Source organism: Dendrobates tinctorius, unplaced genomic scaffold (genome assembly GCF_039654945.1).
Source record: "Dendrobates tinctorius isolate UK_male_01 unplaced genomic scaffold, ASM3965494v1 ptg000035l, whole genome shotgun sequence".
Lineage (NCBI taxonomy): Eukaryota > Metazoa > Chordata > Amphibia > Anura > Dendrobatidae > Dendrobates > Dendrobates tinctorius.
This window is the reverse complement of record NW_027361703.1, coordinates 16127850-16141335: the sequence shown is the minus strand read 5'-3', so window position 1 is coordinate 16141335 and position 13486 is coordinate 16127850. Positions and strand designations below refer to the sequence as shown.

The 13486-nt window shown below is 42.6% G+C and overlaps 1 protein-coding gene across 5 annotated transcripts in view; it reads left to right on the top strand.

Annotated features, from left to right (window-relative positions):
• The window catches only part of DOCK4 (dedicator of cytokinesis 4), a 505372-nt gene that overhangs the window by 282203 nt on the left and 209683 nt on the right, over positions 1-13486 (top strand). For all 5 annotated transcript variants that reach the window (XM_073573298.1, XM_073573297.1, XM_073573296.1 and 2 more), the window contains exons 18-23: positions 923-1020; positions 2378-2461; positions 2568-2668; positions 3888-3969; positions 4354-4524; positions 7954-8146. In XM_073573298.1, the coding sequence (XP_073429399.1) occupies positions 923-1020; positions 2378-2461; positions 2568-2668; positions 3888-3969; positions 4354-4524; positions 7954-8146 (729 nt within the window). The remainder of the gene's footprint in view (positions 1-922; positions 1021-2377; positions 2462-2567; positions 2669-3887; positions 3970-4353; positions 4525-7953; positions 8147-13486) is intronic.

Genomic DNA, 13486 nt, shown 5'->3' with positions numbered 1-13486 from the left:
TACAAGTTTAAAAAACAATTAGCGATGGACCCAATGAATGGTCAGGTCACTTTTTTTTAACCGCTTTGCATCTTTGTCAACCTGAAGCAGTTTAAAGAAGCTGAAAAGATTGAACATGCGTACAGCAAGTCGTTGTTGCATGTAAATGCACGTGTTCATTCTTTGGTGCATTCATTTAGAGCTTTTTCAGGTGGGCTGCGGAGTTCACAGTTTTGCAAATATGAAAGCAAAGTAAAAAATTACAATGTAGCTGAAATTTAAAAACAGAAATCACCATCATAACAAACGAAGCTTTGGCTGTTGCTCCTATTTCTAAGGAATTATTTGGCCAGTTTTTCTGAGCTCTTGTAATTGGGAAGGTGAAACTTTCCCTTCTTGCAGGCAGCCTTCTATCCAGCATTGTTTGTGTTATTTTTTTTAATTTAAAGGGAGTCTGCCACCCCCAAAGCGCATATTAAACTACTTAATCATTTACCTGGGGGACTAAGCTTGTGTAAAAATCATACCAGCAGTATATATTTTATTGCTTTTGTAGCTGATAAAAAAAAAATAATATGCAAATGAAGGCGCTTTGGCTCACCCTGGGTGTGGCTAAGAACTGGGTGCACCATTATGTCCCTTCCATTTGCATTCTGAGCACTGTCTCCGATACTGAACTCGTTGCTGCCTGAACGCCGTCTGTGGTACACGAGCCTGAAGAAGCCCGGTGATGCCCACACTGTAAGTGCCGGTGCTTACACTGTGGATGCCTGCAAACTCTCATCCCTGGCTCCTGTCTTCAGTTGGCACTCCCTGTACTAATACTAGCACTGCTTAAGTACGCTAGCTTAATATGTATTTTAGGGGTCCCTTTAATTGCTGAAATGTCTGCTGTTGTTATAATGTGTGTTATTTTGTCTCTATCGTTTTTACTGCTACTTAGGGGACATGCTGGATCTGCTGAAATGGAGGATGCATCCTGATAAAATCCCAGGCTCCTTATCTAAGTTGAAGGAGATTGACGGGTCTGAGATTGTGAAGGTAAAGCTAGGTTCACATTACGTTAAGCAGCCCGTTCAACGCATAGCGTTAATGAGCTGCATTAATGATATAGCATAACGCGATCGCGTTATACTATACCCGCTAGCGCAGATGAATCATCTTGCTAGCACAGATAATTCATCTGCGCTGGCGGTGACGGAGCCTCAGAGGCTGCAGCCCGCCTCCGAGGCTCCGTCAGTGAATGACGGCACATCGCGAATGCCTGCCGCTTTACGGCATGCGTCTTGATGCGCCCGACAATGGGGCTCAATGGCATCGTTAACAGACTGTGTTACACCGCGTTATACCGCGGTGTAACGCAGTCCGTCTAACGGACTGCCTAAACGCAGTGTGACCCCGGCCTTAGTTGCTTAGTATGAGTATGTCATGCCTTAAAGTGAACCTGTCAGCTGATGCATGCTGCCCAGTACGCGGGCGCTGGCTGTATGATCTCAGCCATGTATGTTTGACTCCGAATCGCTGCGATGTTGTAAAGAAAAACATACTTGCTCCCCTTCCTGACATGACGTACAGTTACATCATATGTCGAGTCCCTTACTTTGATGCAGGCTCACGAGCTGCGGCTATTAACCTGTTAATTGCTGCTGTCAGTCTCTAACAGCAGCTTTTAATGCGTGTCAGTAGGATTGCATGTAATGCCATGCTCCTATAGCCAATGACGTGATGGTGGGGCACCGGCGGGTTGCCATTACAGCCGTTGGTCTGCTGAAGACCTCTGTGCTTATCATGTCAGTTCTCCTGTGAAAGCCAGCATGTAGCTGGTGTTCGTAAGAGTTCATCATTTTCACTCTATATACGTAGCAGTGCTAATGCACTGTTTAAAAAACAAGCGATCAGACGATTGCAGATTCAAGGCTCCTAAGGGTACTAATAAATACAGTAAAAAGTGGGAATTTTTGTGTCTGTTTTAAATATGGAAAAAAAAATACAATTGTTGCAATCACCCCCCATTAAAAATAAAGCAATTTAAAACAAATGCATATTTGATAATACTGCATTCTTAAAAGTCCAATCTATCAAAATATAAAATTAGTCCGAACGGTAAACAGCGTAATGAGAAAAAAAAACAAAATGATGTTTTTTGGACCCCATCAAATTGCAATGAAATGCAATAAAAGGCGATTAAAGCACTATCTACCCCAAAATGGCATCCGTATAAACCTCAGCTCAGGGAGCAAAAAAAATAGCCACTGACCTGGATTGCCAGTATACGCCACAGCGCTTCAGAGTCCAACATACCTGGCTGAGACCGTACAGCCATAGCCTGATGCGTGGAGCCGCATGTGTCAGCTGTCGGGCTCACAGATTGCTAACACTTCCCCTTTGCCGTGCACAGTTTCTGCAGGACACACTGGACACCTTGTTCGGCATCTTGAATGAAAGTTCTCAGAAGTACAGCTCCAAAGTCTTCGATTGCTTGGTAAGCTCCGTGTTCAGTCCCGGGAAGCCACTCGGTCGGAGAGGTTATACAAGATACAGGGTTCTCAGCAGTTGATATTTGTTTTACTGATGTTTTGTGTTTTCAGGTTCATATAATAAATTTACTCCAAGACAGTAAATTCCAGCACTTTAAACCAGTAATGGACACTTACATAGAAGGCCATTTTTCCGGTGCCCTTGCTTACAGGTACAATATGATCAGTATGTACTGATTCTAGGGAATACATGTACTAGATGTGTCTCCCACCATGAGAGGTGGTCATTTCTGTTTTTCCTTTGAATTTAAGGCACCAAATAGCGTAAAAAAAATAAAATAAAATATAATTTTGAATAAAAATGTTAAAAATCATCTTGTGAGCCCCATTTTCAAAATTCTAACAGAAGACTGTCTTTTGCAGCCGCATAGTTAGTTCAGTTGGGAGTTCCACTGTGTCAGAATTCTGGTTGCTTGTAAATGTTCGTTTTTCCATTAGACAGCGCGATATGTTAGGCTGTTTGCCACCCTCTAAGGGGGTCCATGAAATAGACGTATAGAGGCAATAACACACTCTGTATTCTTTTTGGGTTACCTTAAAAAGGGAATCTGTCACCGTTTTTTGTCTCTATTTGTTGGTGTTGTTTTCAGATGGTATAGCAAAGACCCTGATTCCAGCAATGTATCACTTACTGAGCTGTGTGCTGCCATTTTGTTAAAATCACTGTTTTATCTGCTGCAGATCAACCAGTTCCCTGAATGCTGAGCTCTGTATAACTCTGGACACATCAGTGATTGGCAGCTTTCTGTGTACACTGGGCATAGGCAGAAAGCTACCAATCGGGGATTGTGGGCTGGTCTATACAGAGCTCAAGAATACAGAGGAGGACTACATAGCAGCAGATTTACTAGTCCTTGAGTGAACATCTCCTGCAGATAAAACAGTGATGTTATCACAACTACAGCAAGTAGCTTAGTAAGTGACAAATCACTTAGAATGAAGATTTTCCCTATATTGAGATAGAAAATGATAGCTAGTGCTCATAAGGTTCTATGGAGTACTTTAACAGTCATTTCTGGAGAACTTGCAGCAGAATGTTTGTGTCTGACTCCATAGAATTTTAGAGGCACCAACTGTCATCTCTTATTTTAGTAATGGGAAAGTTTGTGTTCACTGAATAAACATTTTACAGATTTTAGCGATGAAATCTTGAGATTGAAAGATCAATCGAGAAGGAGAGTAAAGCAGACTTTAATAAGATATATGACAAAGTTGCTTACATTCATGTGTACTATCGATTCATAAAATAAAAATTAAAATGATAGGTTATGGTACTCTTTAAAGCATATTTTACATGATAAAATGTGGCACATTTTAGGCTTTTCCTTGTGACGCAGAAAAATTAATTTATCTCACTTTGTGACTTTTTAGAGACCTCATAAAAGTGCTGAAATGGTATGTTGACCGAATAATTGAAGCTGAACGGCAGGAGCATATCCAGGAGGTATTAAAGGTAATGAAAGGGAGAACTGGATGTACTGTAACACTCCTTTACATGCAAGTTGAGCTTTTTCTTACTGATTTCTGCTGCTTCACTTTGATCTGGTGATAATTGGCAATTGGCTTATTTCTGTCACTTCAGTAGCCAGGATCATAAAGAGACAGTGGGTTCTTTATCCTAGATTAGCTCTTGTATGTATGAGACCACCAGTTGTATTGGTAAAACAAACCTGTGATAAAATCTAGAAAGCATAACATAGAAAGTCATTTGGGACATTCTCATTTTTGTTAAGGTCCATCCTGTGTCTGTAGTACTACATGGTGCTATCCCATTCTGATCATTCTTACTATTGGAAAGCATGGCAATAATGTTGTTTCTTTTTCATTACTATTGTAGGCTCAAGAATATATTTTTAAGTATATTGTTCAATCTCGGAAACTTTTTGCATTTGCAACCGGTGGACAAAATGAAGAAGAATTTCACTGCAGTATTCAGGAACTTATGATGTCAATCCGGTTTTTCCTATCTAAAGAAAGCAAAGGAACAAGTGCTTTGTCTCAGTCACAGGTTGATAATTTTCCTTTAATTTAATTCAATTCAAAGTATGCTCATTCTCTCATTTTGCTTTTATGAGCAGGCAATATAGATCATTATCTTAATGAGAATCTGTCACTAGATTTTTGCTTACTCCATCTGAGAGCGATGCGACGTAGGAGGAGAGACCCTGATTCCAGTCATGTGTCACTCACTGAACTCCTTGCTGCTGATCTAGCAGTTCTCTCATTACTGAGTGCTGGATAACCCGAACACACCACTAGACAGCTTTCCTTGTTCACTGTGCATAGGCAGAAAGCTGCCAATCAGTTGTGGGGCAGGATTATACAGAGCTCATGAATGTGGAGGACTACATGGCTTCAGGTTTACTAGTCCTTTAGTGATAAGATCACCGTTTTACGAGTAGGAGATTATCAAAACTTCACAAAGCAGCCCAGTAAGGGACACATCACTAGAATCAGTGTGTCTTTCTAAACATTATGCTACTCTCCGATTAGGTGGCAAATAACTGCTGACTAATTATTTTTAAACAGGTTTTCCAAGATTTTTTTAATATAGTCATCTGGCCTGCACACAGCAAAAACATTTCTTTACACATCCACTTTCGGTCCAGCGTGACTACAATGCATACGATGGCTCCAGGCAAATGCTGGGCTCAGTGGTGATGCCGGTGTGGTCGACATGAGAACACAAACCCAGTTATTTCTATAGCATTGATATACACTGCTCAAAAAAATAAAGGGAACACTTAAACAACAGATAAATAACTCCAAGTAAATCAAACTTCTGTGAATCAAACGGTCCACTTAGGAAGCAATCAATCAATCAATCAATCTATTTCACATGCTGTTGTGCAAATGGAATAGACAACAGATGGAAATTATTGGCAATTATAAAGACACCCTCAATAAAGGAGTGGTTCTGCAGGTGGGGACCAAAGACCACATCTCAGTACCAATGCTTTCTGCCTGATGTTTTGGTCACTTTTGAATGTTGGTTGTGCTTTCACACTCATGGTAGCGTGAGATGAGCTCTACAACCCACACAAATGGCTCAGGTAATGCAGCTCATCCACGATGGCACATCAATGCGAGCTGTGGCAAGAAGGTTTGCTGTGTCTGTCAGCGTAGTGTCCAGAGGCTGGAGGCGCTACCAGGAGACAGGCCAGTACACCAGGTGATGTGGAGGGGGCCGTAGGAGGGCAACAGCCTTTGTGCAAGGATGAACAAGAGGAGCAGTGCCAGAGCCCTGCAAAATGACCTCCACCAGGCCACAAATGTGCATATATCTCTGCACAAACGGTTAGAAACTGACTCCATGAGGATGGTCTGAGGGCCCGACGTCCACAGACGGGGGTTTTGCTCACAGCCCAACACCGTGCAGGAAGCTCGGCATTTGCCACAGAACACCAGGATTGGCAAATTCGCCACTGGCGCCCTGTGCTCTTCACAGATGAAAGCAGGTTCACACTGAGCACATGTGACAGACGTGACAGAGTCTGGAGATGCTGTGGAGAGCGATCTGCTGCCGGCAACATCCTTCAGCATGACTGGTTTTGCAGTGTATCAGTAATTGTGTGGGGTGGCATTTCTTTAGAGGGCCGCACGGTGTTGGGCTGTGAGTACAACCCCCATCTGTGGACCTCGAACACTCAGACCATCCTCATGGACTCGGTTTCTAACCATTTGTGCAGACACATGCACATTTGTGGCCTGCTGGAGGTCATTTTGCAGGGCTCTGGCAGTGCTCCTCCTGTTCCTCCTTGCACAAAGGCTGAGGTAGTGGTCCTGCTGCTTGGTTGTTGCCCTCCTACGGCCCCCTCCACGTCTCCTGGTATACTGGCCTGGACAGTTTGATTTCACAGAGGTTTGATTTACTTGGAGTTATATTCTGTTATTTAAGTGTTCCCTTTTATTTTTTTTGAGCAGTGTATTATCAGTTTCAGTCCATCCTTTCCTTTTGCAAATACTGTATATGAAGGATGTTAATGACAAGTTCTGTAGAGTGCTCCATATCAATAGACTGAATTATGCCAATTTGTAGTGGATTGTGCTGAATATATTGTCATTGATTCCTCAGGACCTGTGTTATTTGCCCCACTCTTGATGAGGGGGCAAGGTGGAGTGAAAGATGCCTCCTATTGAATAATTTATATCTTAAAAGTGGCATGCTCCTCCGTGCACCTTGCCTCAAATATTACTGTAGTCGGGGACTTAAGTAGGATTTGTGACATAAGGCACACCACAAGTCTTCATGCATATAAACGAGCAGGCCCATTTTAGCGAAGCTGGACAAAATTGGCATAAAAATGTCAAAAGACACAGATTTTTGCTTTCAAATTTTGCAACTTTTTTAAAGTGTTTTATGTCTGATTTCTGATGTAAACACTTTGATAAATCAGGGTCTTGTTGCTTTCCCAGCATTTGTACCATGGATGTCGTCATACACTTTGCAAATAAGATGCATAAATGTAAATGCTGTAGGCTAAGAAAAACATTCAACCAGCCCACAGATGACATTTGGTAAAATCTTACCCACCTTGCTGGTACTGCAATCTGCAGCATATATGCCTAACTGTAGTTAAGGATATTTCCAGATATTTTTAGGAACATCTCCTAAAAAAGAGTAATGTATCTATGAGCTGGTTATTGTCGGGGGCGTAGTGTCTGGACTCGGCATTCATTTCTGGGAATACCTTCCCCTAGGGGCTTGTGTAGATGACCATATTTTCTGTCTCAGTGCCATCTGACAAAACATCCCAAATTTATCCTACTGGGTCTTGCACGTGCCCAATTTATTCCCTTGGACCGAGCCGGTCCAACAAATAATCAGCATGCCCAAGTTTGATCCAATATTCTGATCGCATGCGGCCATGCGAGTCATAATGGAAAACATTGGACTGCACTTGGATGACATCATGGACTGTCCGAATGGAGAAGATGGAGGAATTTTTTTTTCCATCTCCTCATCCAAGAAAATCGGAGCACACCATGTTCACACTCAGTGACTGTATAGCAGGTCAGTATTGGTATTAATATTCTTACTCCCCTAACACCATCACCGTGACACATGAGCATGGCTTCTGGTCTCCTTTCTGTAAATCACACTGGATCCCCATGAAATGTGCAACAAGTGAAATGTTATTTATATGTTGTTATTGGAGAGTGATGGACTGAAAATGCTGAACACTCCATAGGTTGTAATTATCACTTTGATAAGTATGAGATTGTAACATAACATAGTAACATAGTTAGCAAGGCCAAGAAAAGATAAATTCAGCCGATATTCCGTCAGAATCAATCCCCAGATCTACATCCTTCTAAAGAACCTAATAACTGTAAGATACAGTATTGTTACGCTCCAGGAGGACATCCAGGCCTCTCTTGAACCCCTCATTAGTACGTCCTCTGACGATATTCTTGTATTTCCATATTTCTCCAGGCGGTCTTTCTGAATTCTTTCCCAGCCGTATACTCGGAGCTGCTGAAGCTGTTTGATGTTCGGGAAGTCGCCAACTTGGTGCATGACACTCTGGGCAGCCTGCCAACGATCATGCACGCGGATGACTCCCTGCAGGAGATCAAGCTGCAGTGCATCGCGAAGACGGTGGAGAGCGAGCTCTACAGCAATCCTGGTACGGGGAGCAATACGTATTCAGGAAAGTTAACTTTTGCTGCCAGGGCGCTTTTCATATTATTGGCAAACGCAAATAAAAAACAGAACAAAAAAAATAAATCCTGACTCCCCCCTCCCCCCAGTTCTTTACACTCATGAGCACATTCATTAAATTCATATTTGAGTACAACATTTTATAAAAAAAATATATAAAAATCCATGATTATGGCCAAATGCTAAACCCCAGCTAAAAATTAAAGTGAAATGTATATGTTTTTTTACAATGATTACAGTTATTACAGTATGGTTGCCTACAGAGGCACAAAACTTTTTTTTTTAGATCAGATGTCTTTTTTATTGAAAATGTTCAAATTTAAGAACAATTAGAGACAAAAATATAATATGCTCCACCTCCCCCTCTAAAATGGTATAAAAAATACTATCACAGTGGAAGAAATGAACCACTTCGCTAAAGGAGAAAATAACTTGGTTGGTTGCCGTTCACTTATTACAGAGATTTAATACAGATGAATACAAGTATGTTGGAAAAAGTGATCGGACGAATGCAATCCAATAAAAACATGGCTTGCACACGCCCCAATATTTCTCTATGGGGCAGCTCACATCTGCCATTATTTTCTCATTCCGAATTGGCGTGCAACAATGGCAGCATGCTGCGATTGCACTCGAGAATCTGATGGCACGCACCCATATAAGTCTATGGGTGCATGTGATTCCCGCCAGCAGCAGAGGAGATGGAGAAATGACTTTCTCTGACTCCTCCACAGCTGTGCTCCGATCCTGTCATGCGAGAACATCTGAGCACAGTAGCCTGACACTCGGCTCCCGCTCGCAGGAGAGCAGGAGCCGAGGATCACTAGCATATCGCATCTGATGCGCGCTCGCATAGTGTTCAAAAGAGACCTAAACGGTATCTCTGTAACCCTCTTGATGCCAACCCTGATCCATCAATCCATGGGGCCCACAGGTTTTCACATTTTGTAATAACATTTCTTTTTAAGTGAATGCCCCTTTCCAAATTCAATAACCAGTTGATGTTATTTATAAACTCTGAAATTGTAGGGACCAGATCTGTTAATTTCTTAGACATGAACAACATATGGGACACAGCCATCTTACCGTGTTCATCAGTAGTCATTCACAAAATCTTTTGAATTAAATAGACCAAAAGTGATATCGGTTAGAACTAGTGGCTTTATTAAAATAGGGACTTAAAGATGATCTGTCACCACCTGAGACAAGAACCACAGCGTCACGCACCCATAGACTTGAATGGGTCCGTCTCATCCGATTTACGGAAGAAACTAGAGCATACTGCAATTTTTTTTAACACAAATTTTGGATCAGTGAGAAAAAATCGCTCATCTGCACTGCGCCATTGTATTTGGTCCCAGTCCTCAGTAAATAGTAATCTATGGCACTCCAGATATGTGAGAAGGTACCCAAGTAGGGTTCCAATGATCTGTAATAGCTGTTGGATGTAAGACTTGGCACTCAGACTAAGTGTGTAGAGAATATGAATCTTATTCACAATCCAGTGCTCCAGAATAATGTAGCAACGGTTTGGTCCTTCATCAGAAAGGGGCGGATTGTTTTGAGTAAGAAGGTAACAAGAAGGCGTTGGGGCAGTGGGAAGGGCGACAGCCTCAGTTGTAGCCAATGCGCTATTTCCATCACATTCTGGATCATTGGATTTTAAATAAAATTCATCTATTCTACACACTTCCGCCAAGTTCTGCAGCACTCAGTTCCAAAATACGGTTGAGTGAACGAGCCCTAATGCAGAAGGAAGTGTCTTATTTCATCTCCATTCACTTTTTTTTCTCTCTAACCAATAGGTCCTCTTTAAGTGGGCTTGAATGGCAATTGTGCAGCATGTGTTTATTATGTGGTAGCATAACATCAAGAGATATATATATATATTATTTCAATGATTGAAGTCAAAATTGTAGGATCCCGATGGCCCGGCGTCTTACTGTAGCGGGTTCCTGGACTCATTATTGTAATTATGACTTGTGAAGCCTAAATCTGGTTTGTATCCACATTGGAGACTTACAGTATAGACTTTTCTGCACTTTCTTCAAAGAAACATAAGACTCCATGATGTGTGAGCCAAGTCTCAGCTTTATGACACACGTTCTGTCCTGTTGCTTTTGATCTGACAATTTTTTTAAGATAGTCCTAAGACAGTGCATGATTTGCTAAAAGTGTAGATGGTTGATCCTTCCTATTATAATGCATTTCAGATTTAGAATTTTAATTCATTTATGTTGCAGACTATTTTCTTTTAAAGAGTTATTACCTTTCTCCTGTTCATGATTGAGATTGGAATAACCGCATCTAGGTCCTGACCAGCAGAGGTGGTAGTTATGAAAACTGCTGAGTGCAGCGGATATATGAGCAAGTCCCATAGAAGTGTATGGAAGTGACACCAACAGCATAGCTCAGGACTTAGAAGCAGTTATTCCCTCTTTAGCCATGTAAGGCAGAGATGACAATAACCCTTTCATGATCTGTATTTTTGTTATTTCTTGCTCTGCAGGAAGATTTTGGTCTATAAGCTTTAACAGCTTTATTTAGTCAGCCTTAGAAGAGAGTTGCTTTTCAATTAAATAAAATCATTAATTTCCTAGGTACTTTGGTGGTGTATGCACTGAGGTGTATTGCAAACCTCAATTTCAAAGCAAAATTAACTTTGAGTCCGTAATCCTTATAGCAACAGGCACCAAGATAATAAAGTGGGGGAACAAAATCTGAAAATGTCCTAACCAAAAAAAACAATAAAGACTGCTGCAATAAAGACAAACCAATATTAAGAAAACCATAATAGTAAAGACCAACAGTAAGAAGACAGCAACACTAAAGACTAACCAACTATAAGTAATCGGTAACTATAAAGCATAACCAACAATAAGAAAACAGTAACAAGAAGATAGTGATTTTGATCCAATGTTTGATCCTTAAAGTATTCTATTTCCAGACCTACAATAGTATGAAAACATGACAGTCTTTTTAGATGAAAGCGTACCGTAACTATTTTTTTTTTTCCCCTTTCATTTTTAAACTTGAAATGTATGTTGGATACAGTTTTTGTAATACAGTCAATTACTCTATTTTTCCTCCTTCATTCTGAAAATAGATCCTGAAATGTGCTCTACCAAGTGCATAGATCTTTGCTGCATATCAAGAGTCTAATAGATAACGGGTAAAAATCCAGCAATCCCAAATAGAAAAAAAATTATGTTGTATTAAAACTTCACACTGGTTATGATCAATAAGTGATTTGAAACGCGTCACCTATGCATTTTTGATAGTTTTCGCTCTTTTCCTCCACCATTTTTTATCATGATGGATTTTTTTAAAATATTTTCTATTAAGTGTGAACTTGTAATATATTTTTTTCTACTTTGGATAGCTGGATTTTTTTTCCCCTTTCCTACTGCACTCCACCCAGTAGCCAGCTGGGAATCTGTCATCTTTGCATCTCTGTGAATTTGTGGATCCATGAGCTGCACTAGACCCTGGCAGAGCTGATAAGTATTCTTTTCCTCTTTTTTTTTTTTTTATTTCAAGAGTATGGCTCTACCAGCTATTTCATGTGGGGTAAAATCAGCCATCACAGTGTGTACGCCATCTCTTTGCATATAGTACTCACAGTGAGAGGAGTTTAGGAGCCGAGTCTGCACAGCGCTCTCACTATGACTGCAGTGCTTGTCACCGGGGCCACGGACTGCATGTCTGCTTTCCCTACAAGTGCTCCATGATCCTCGTGCCTGCATAGCGCGCTCACTGTGACTGCAGTGCTTGTCACCAGGGCCATGGAGTGCATGTCTGCTGTCCCTACAAGTGCTCCACGATCCTCGTGCCTGCATAGCGCTCTCACTGTGACTGCAGTGCTTGTCACCAGGGCCACGGACTGCATGTCTGCTTTCCCTACAAGTGCTCCACGATCCTCGTGCCTGCATAGCGCTCTCACTGTGACTGCAGTGCTTGTCACCAGGGCCACGGACTGCATGTCTGCTTTCCCTACAAGTGCTCCACGATCCTCTTGCCTGCATAGCGCTCTCACTGTGACTGCAGTGCTTGTCACCAGGGCCACAGAGTGCATGTCTGCTTTCCCTACAAGTACTCCACGATCCTCGTGCCTGCATAGCGCTCTCACTGTGACTGCAGTGCTTGTCACCAGGGCCACGGACTGCATGTCTGCTTTCCCTACAAGTACTCCACGATCCTCGTGCCTGCATAGCGCTCTCACTGTGACTGCAGTGCTTGTCACCAGGGCCACAGAGTGCATGTCTGCTTTCCCTACAAGTACTCCACGATCCTCGTGCCTGCATAGCGCTCTCACTGTGACTGCAGTGCTTGTCACCAGGGCCACAGAGTGCATGTCTGCTTTCCCTACAAGTGCTCCATGATCCTCATGCCTACATAGCGCTCTCACTGTCATTGCAGTGCTTGTCACCAGGGCCACAGAGTGCATGTCTGCTTTCCCTACAAGTGCTCCATGATCCTCATGCCTACATAGCGCTCTCACTGTCATTGCAGTGCTTGTCACCAGGGCCACAGAGTGCATGTCTGCTTTCTCTACAAGTGCTCCACGATCCTCATGCCTGCATAGCACTCTCACTGTGACTGCAGTGCTTGTCACCAGGGCTACGGACTGCATGTCTGCTTTCCCTACAAGTGCTCCACGATCCTCATGCCTGCATAGCACTCTCACTGTGACTGCAGTGCTTGTCACCAGGGCCACGGACTGCATGTCTGCTTTCTCTACAAGTGCTCCACGATCCTCATGCCTGCATAGCACTCTCACTGTGACTGCAGTGCTTGTCACCAGGGCCACAGAGTGCATGTCTGCTTTCTCTACAAGTACTCCATGATCCTCGCTCCCGCATAGCACTCTCACTGTGACTGCAGTGCTTGTCACCAGGGCCACGGACTGCATGTCTGCTTTCTCTACAAGTACTCCATGATCCTCGCTCCCGCATAGCACTCTCACTGTGACTGCAGTGCTTGTCACCAGGGCTACGGACTGCATGTCTGCTTTCTCTACAAGTACTGCAAGACTCTCGCTCCCACATAGCGCCCTCAGTGTTGCGGTTAAAGTCACATTAAGAGCACTCTGCAGGAGGGGAGGGTTTGCTTGTGCTCCTGGGGAAAATACAGTCCAGTGGTCCATGTGACAAATGGAAAAGTAGCGTGTTCTCCTCTATACAAGGGTGTGTGGAGAAGAATATGCTGCAGTCACAGACCTGCTGTGAAGACCCAACTCCTGCACTCCTCTCATCGTGACCGCTATATACAAGGACGCTGCGTGCACACTGTGAAGACTGCTCTT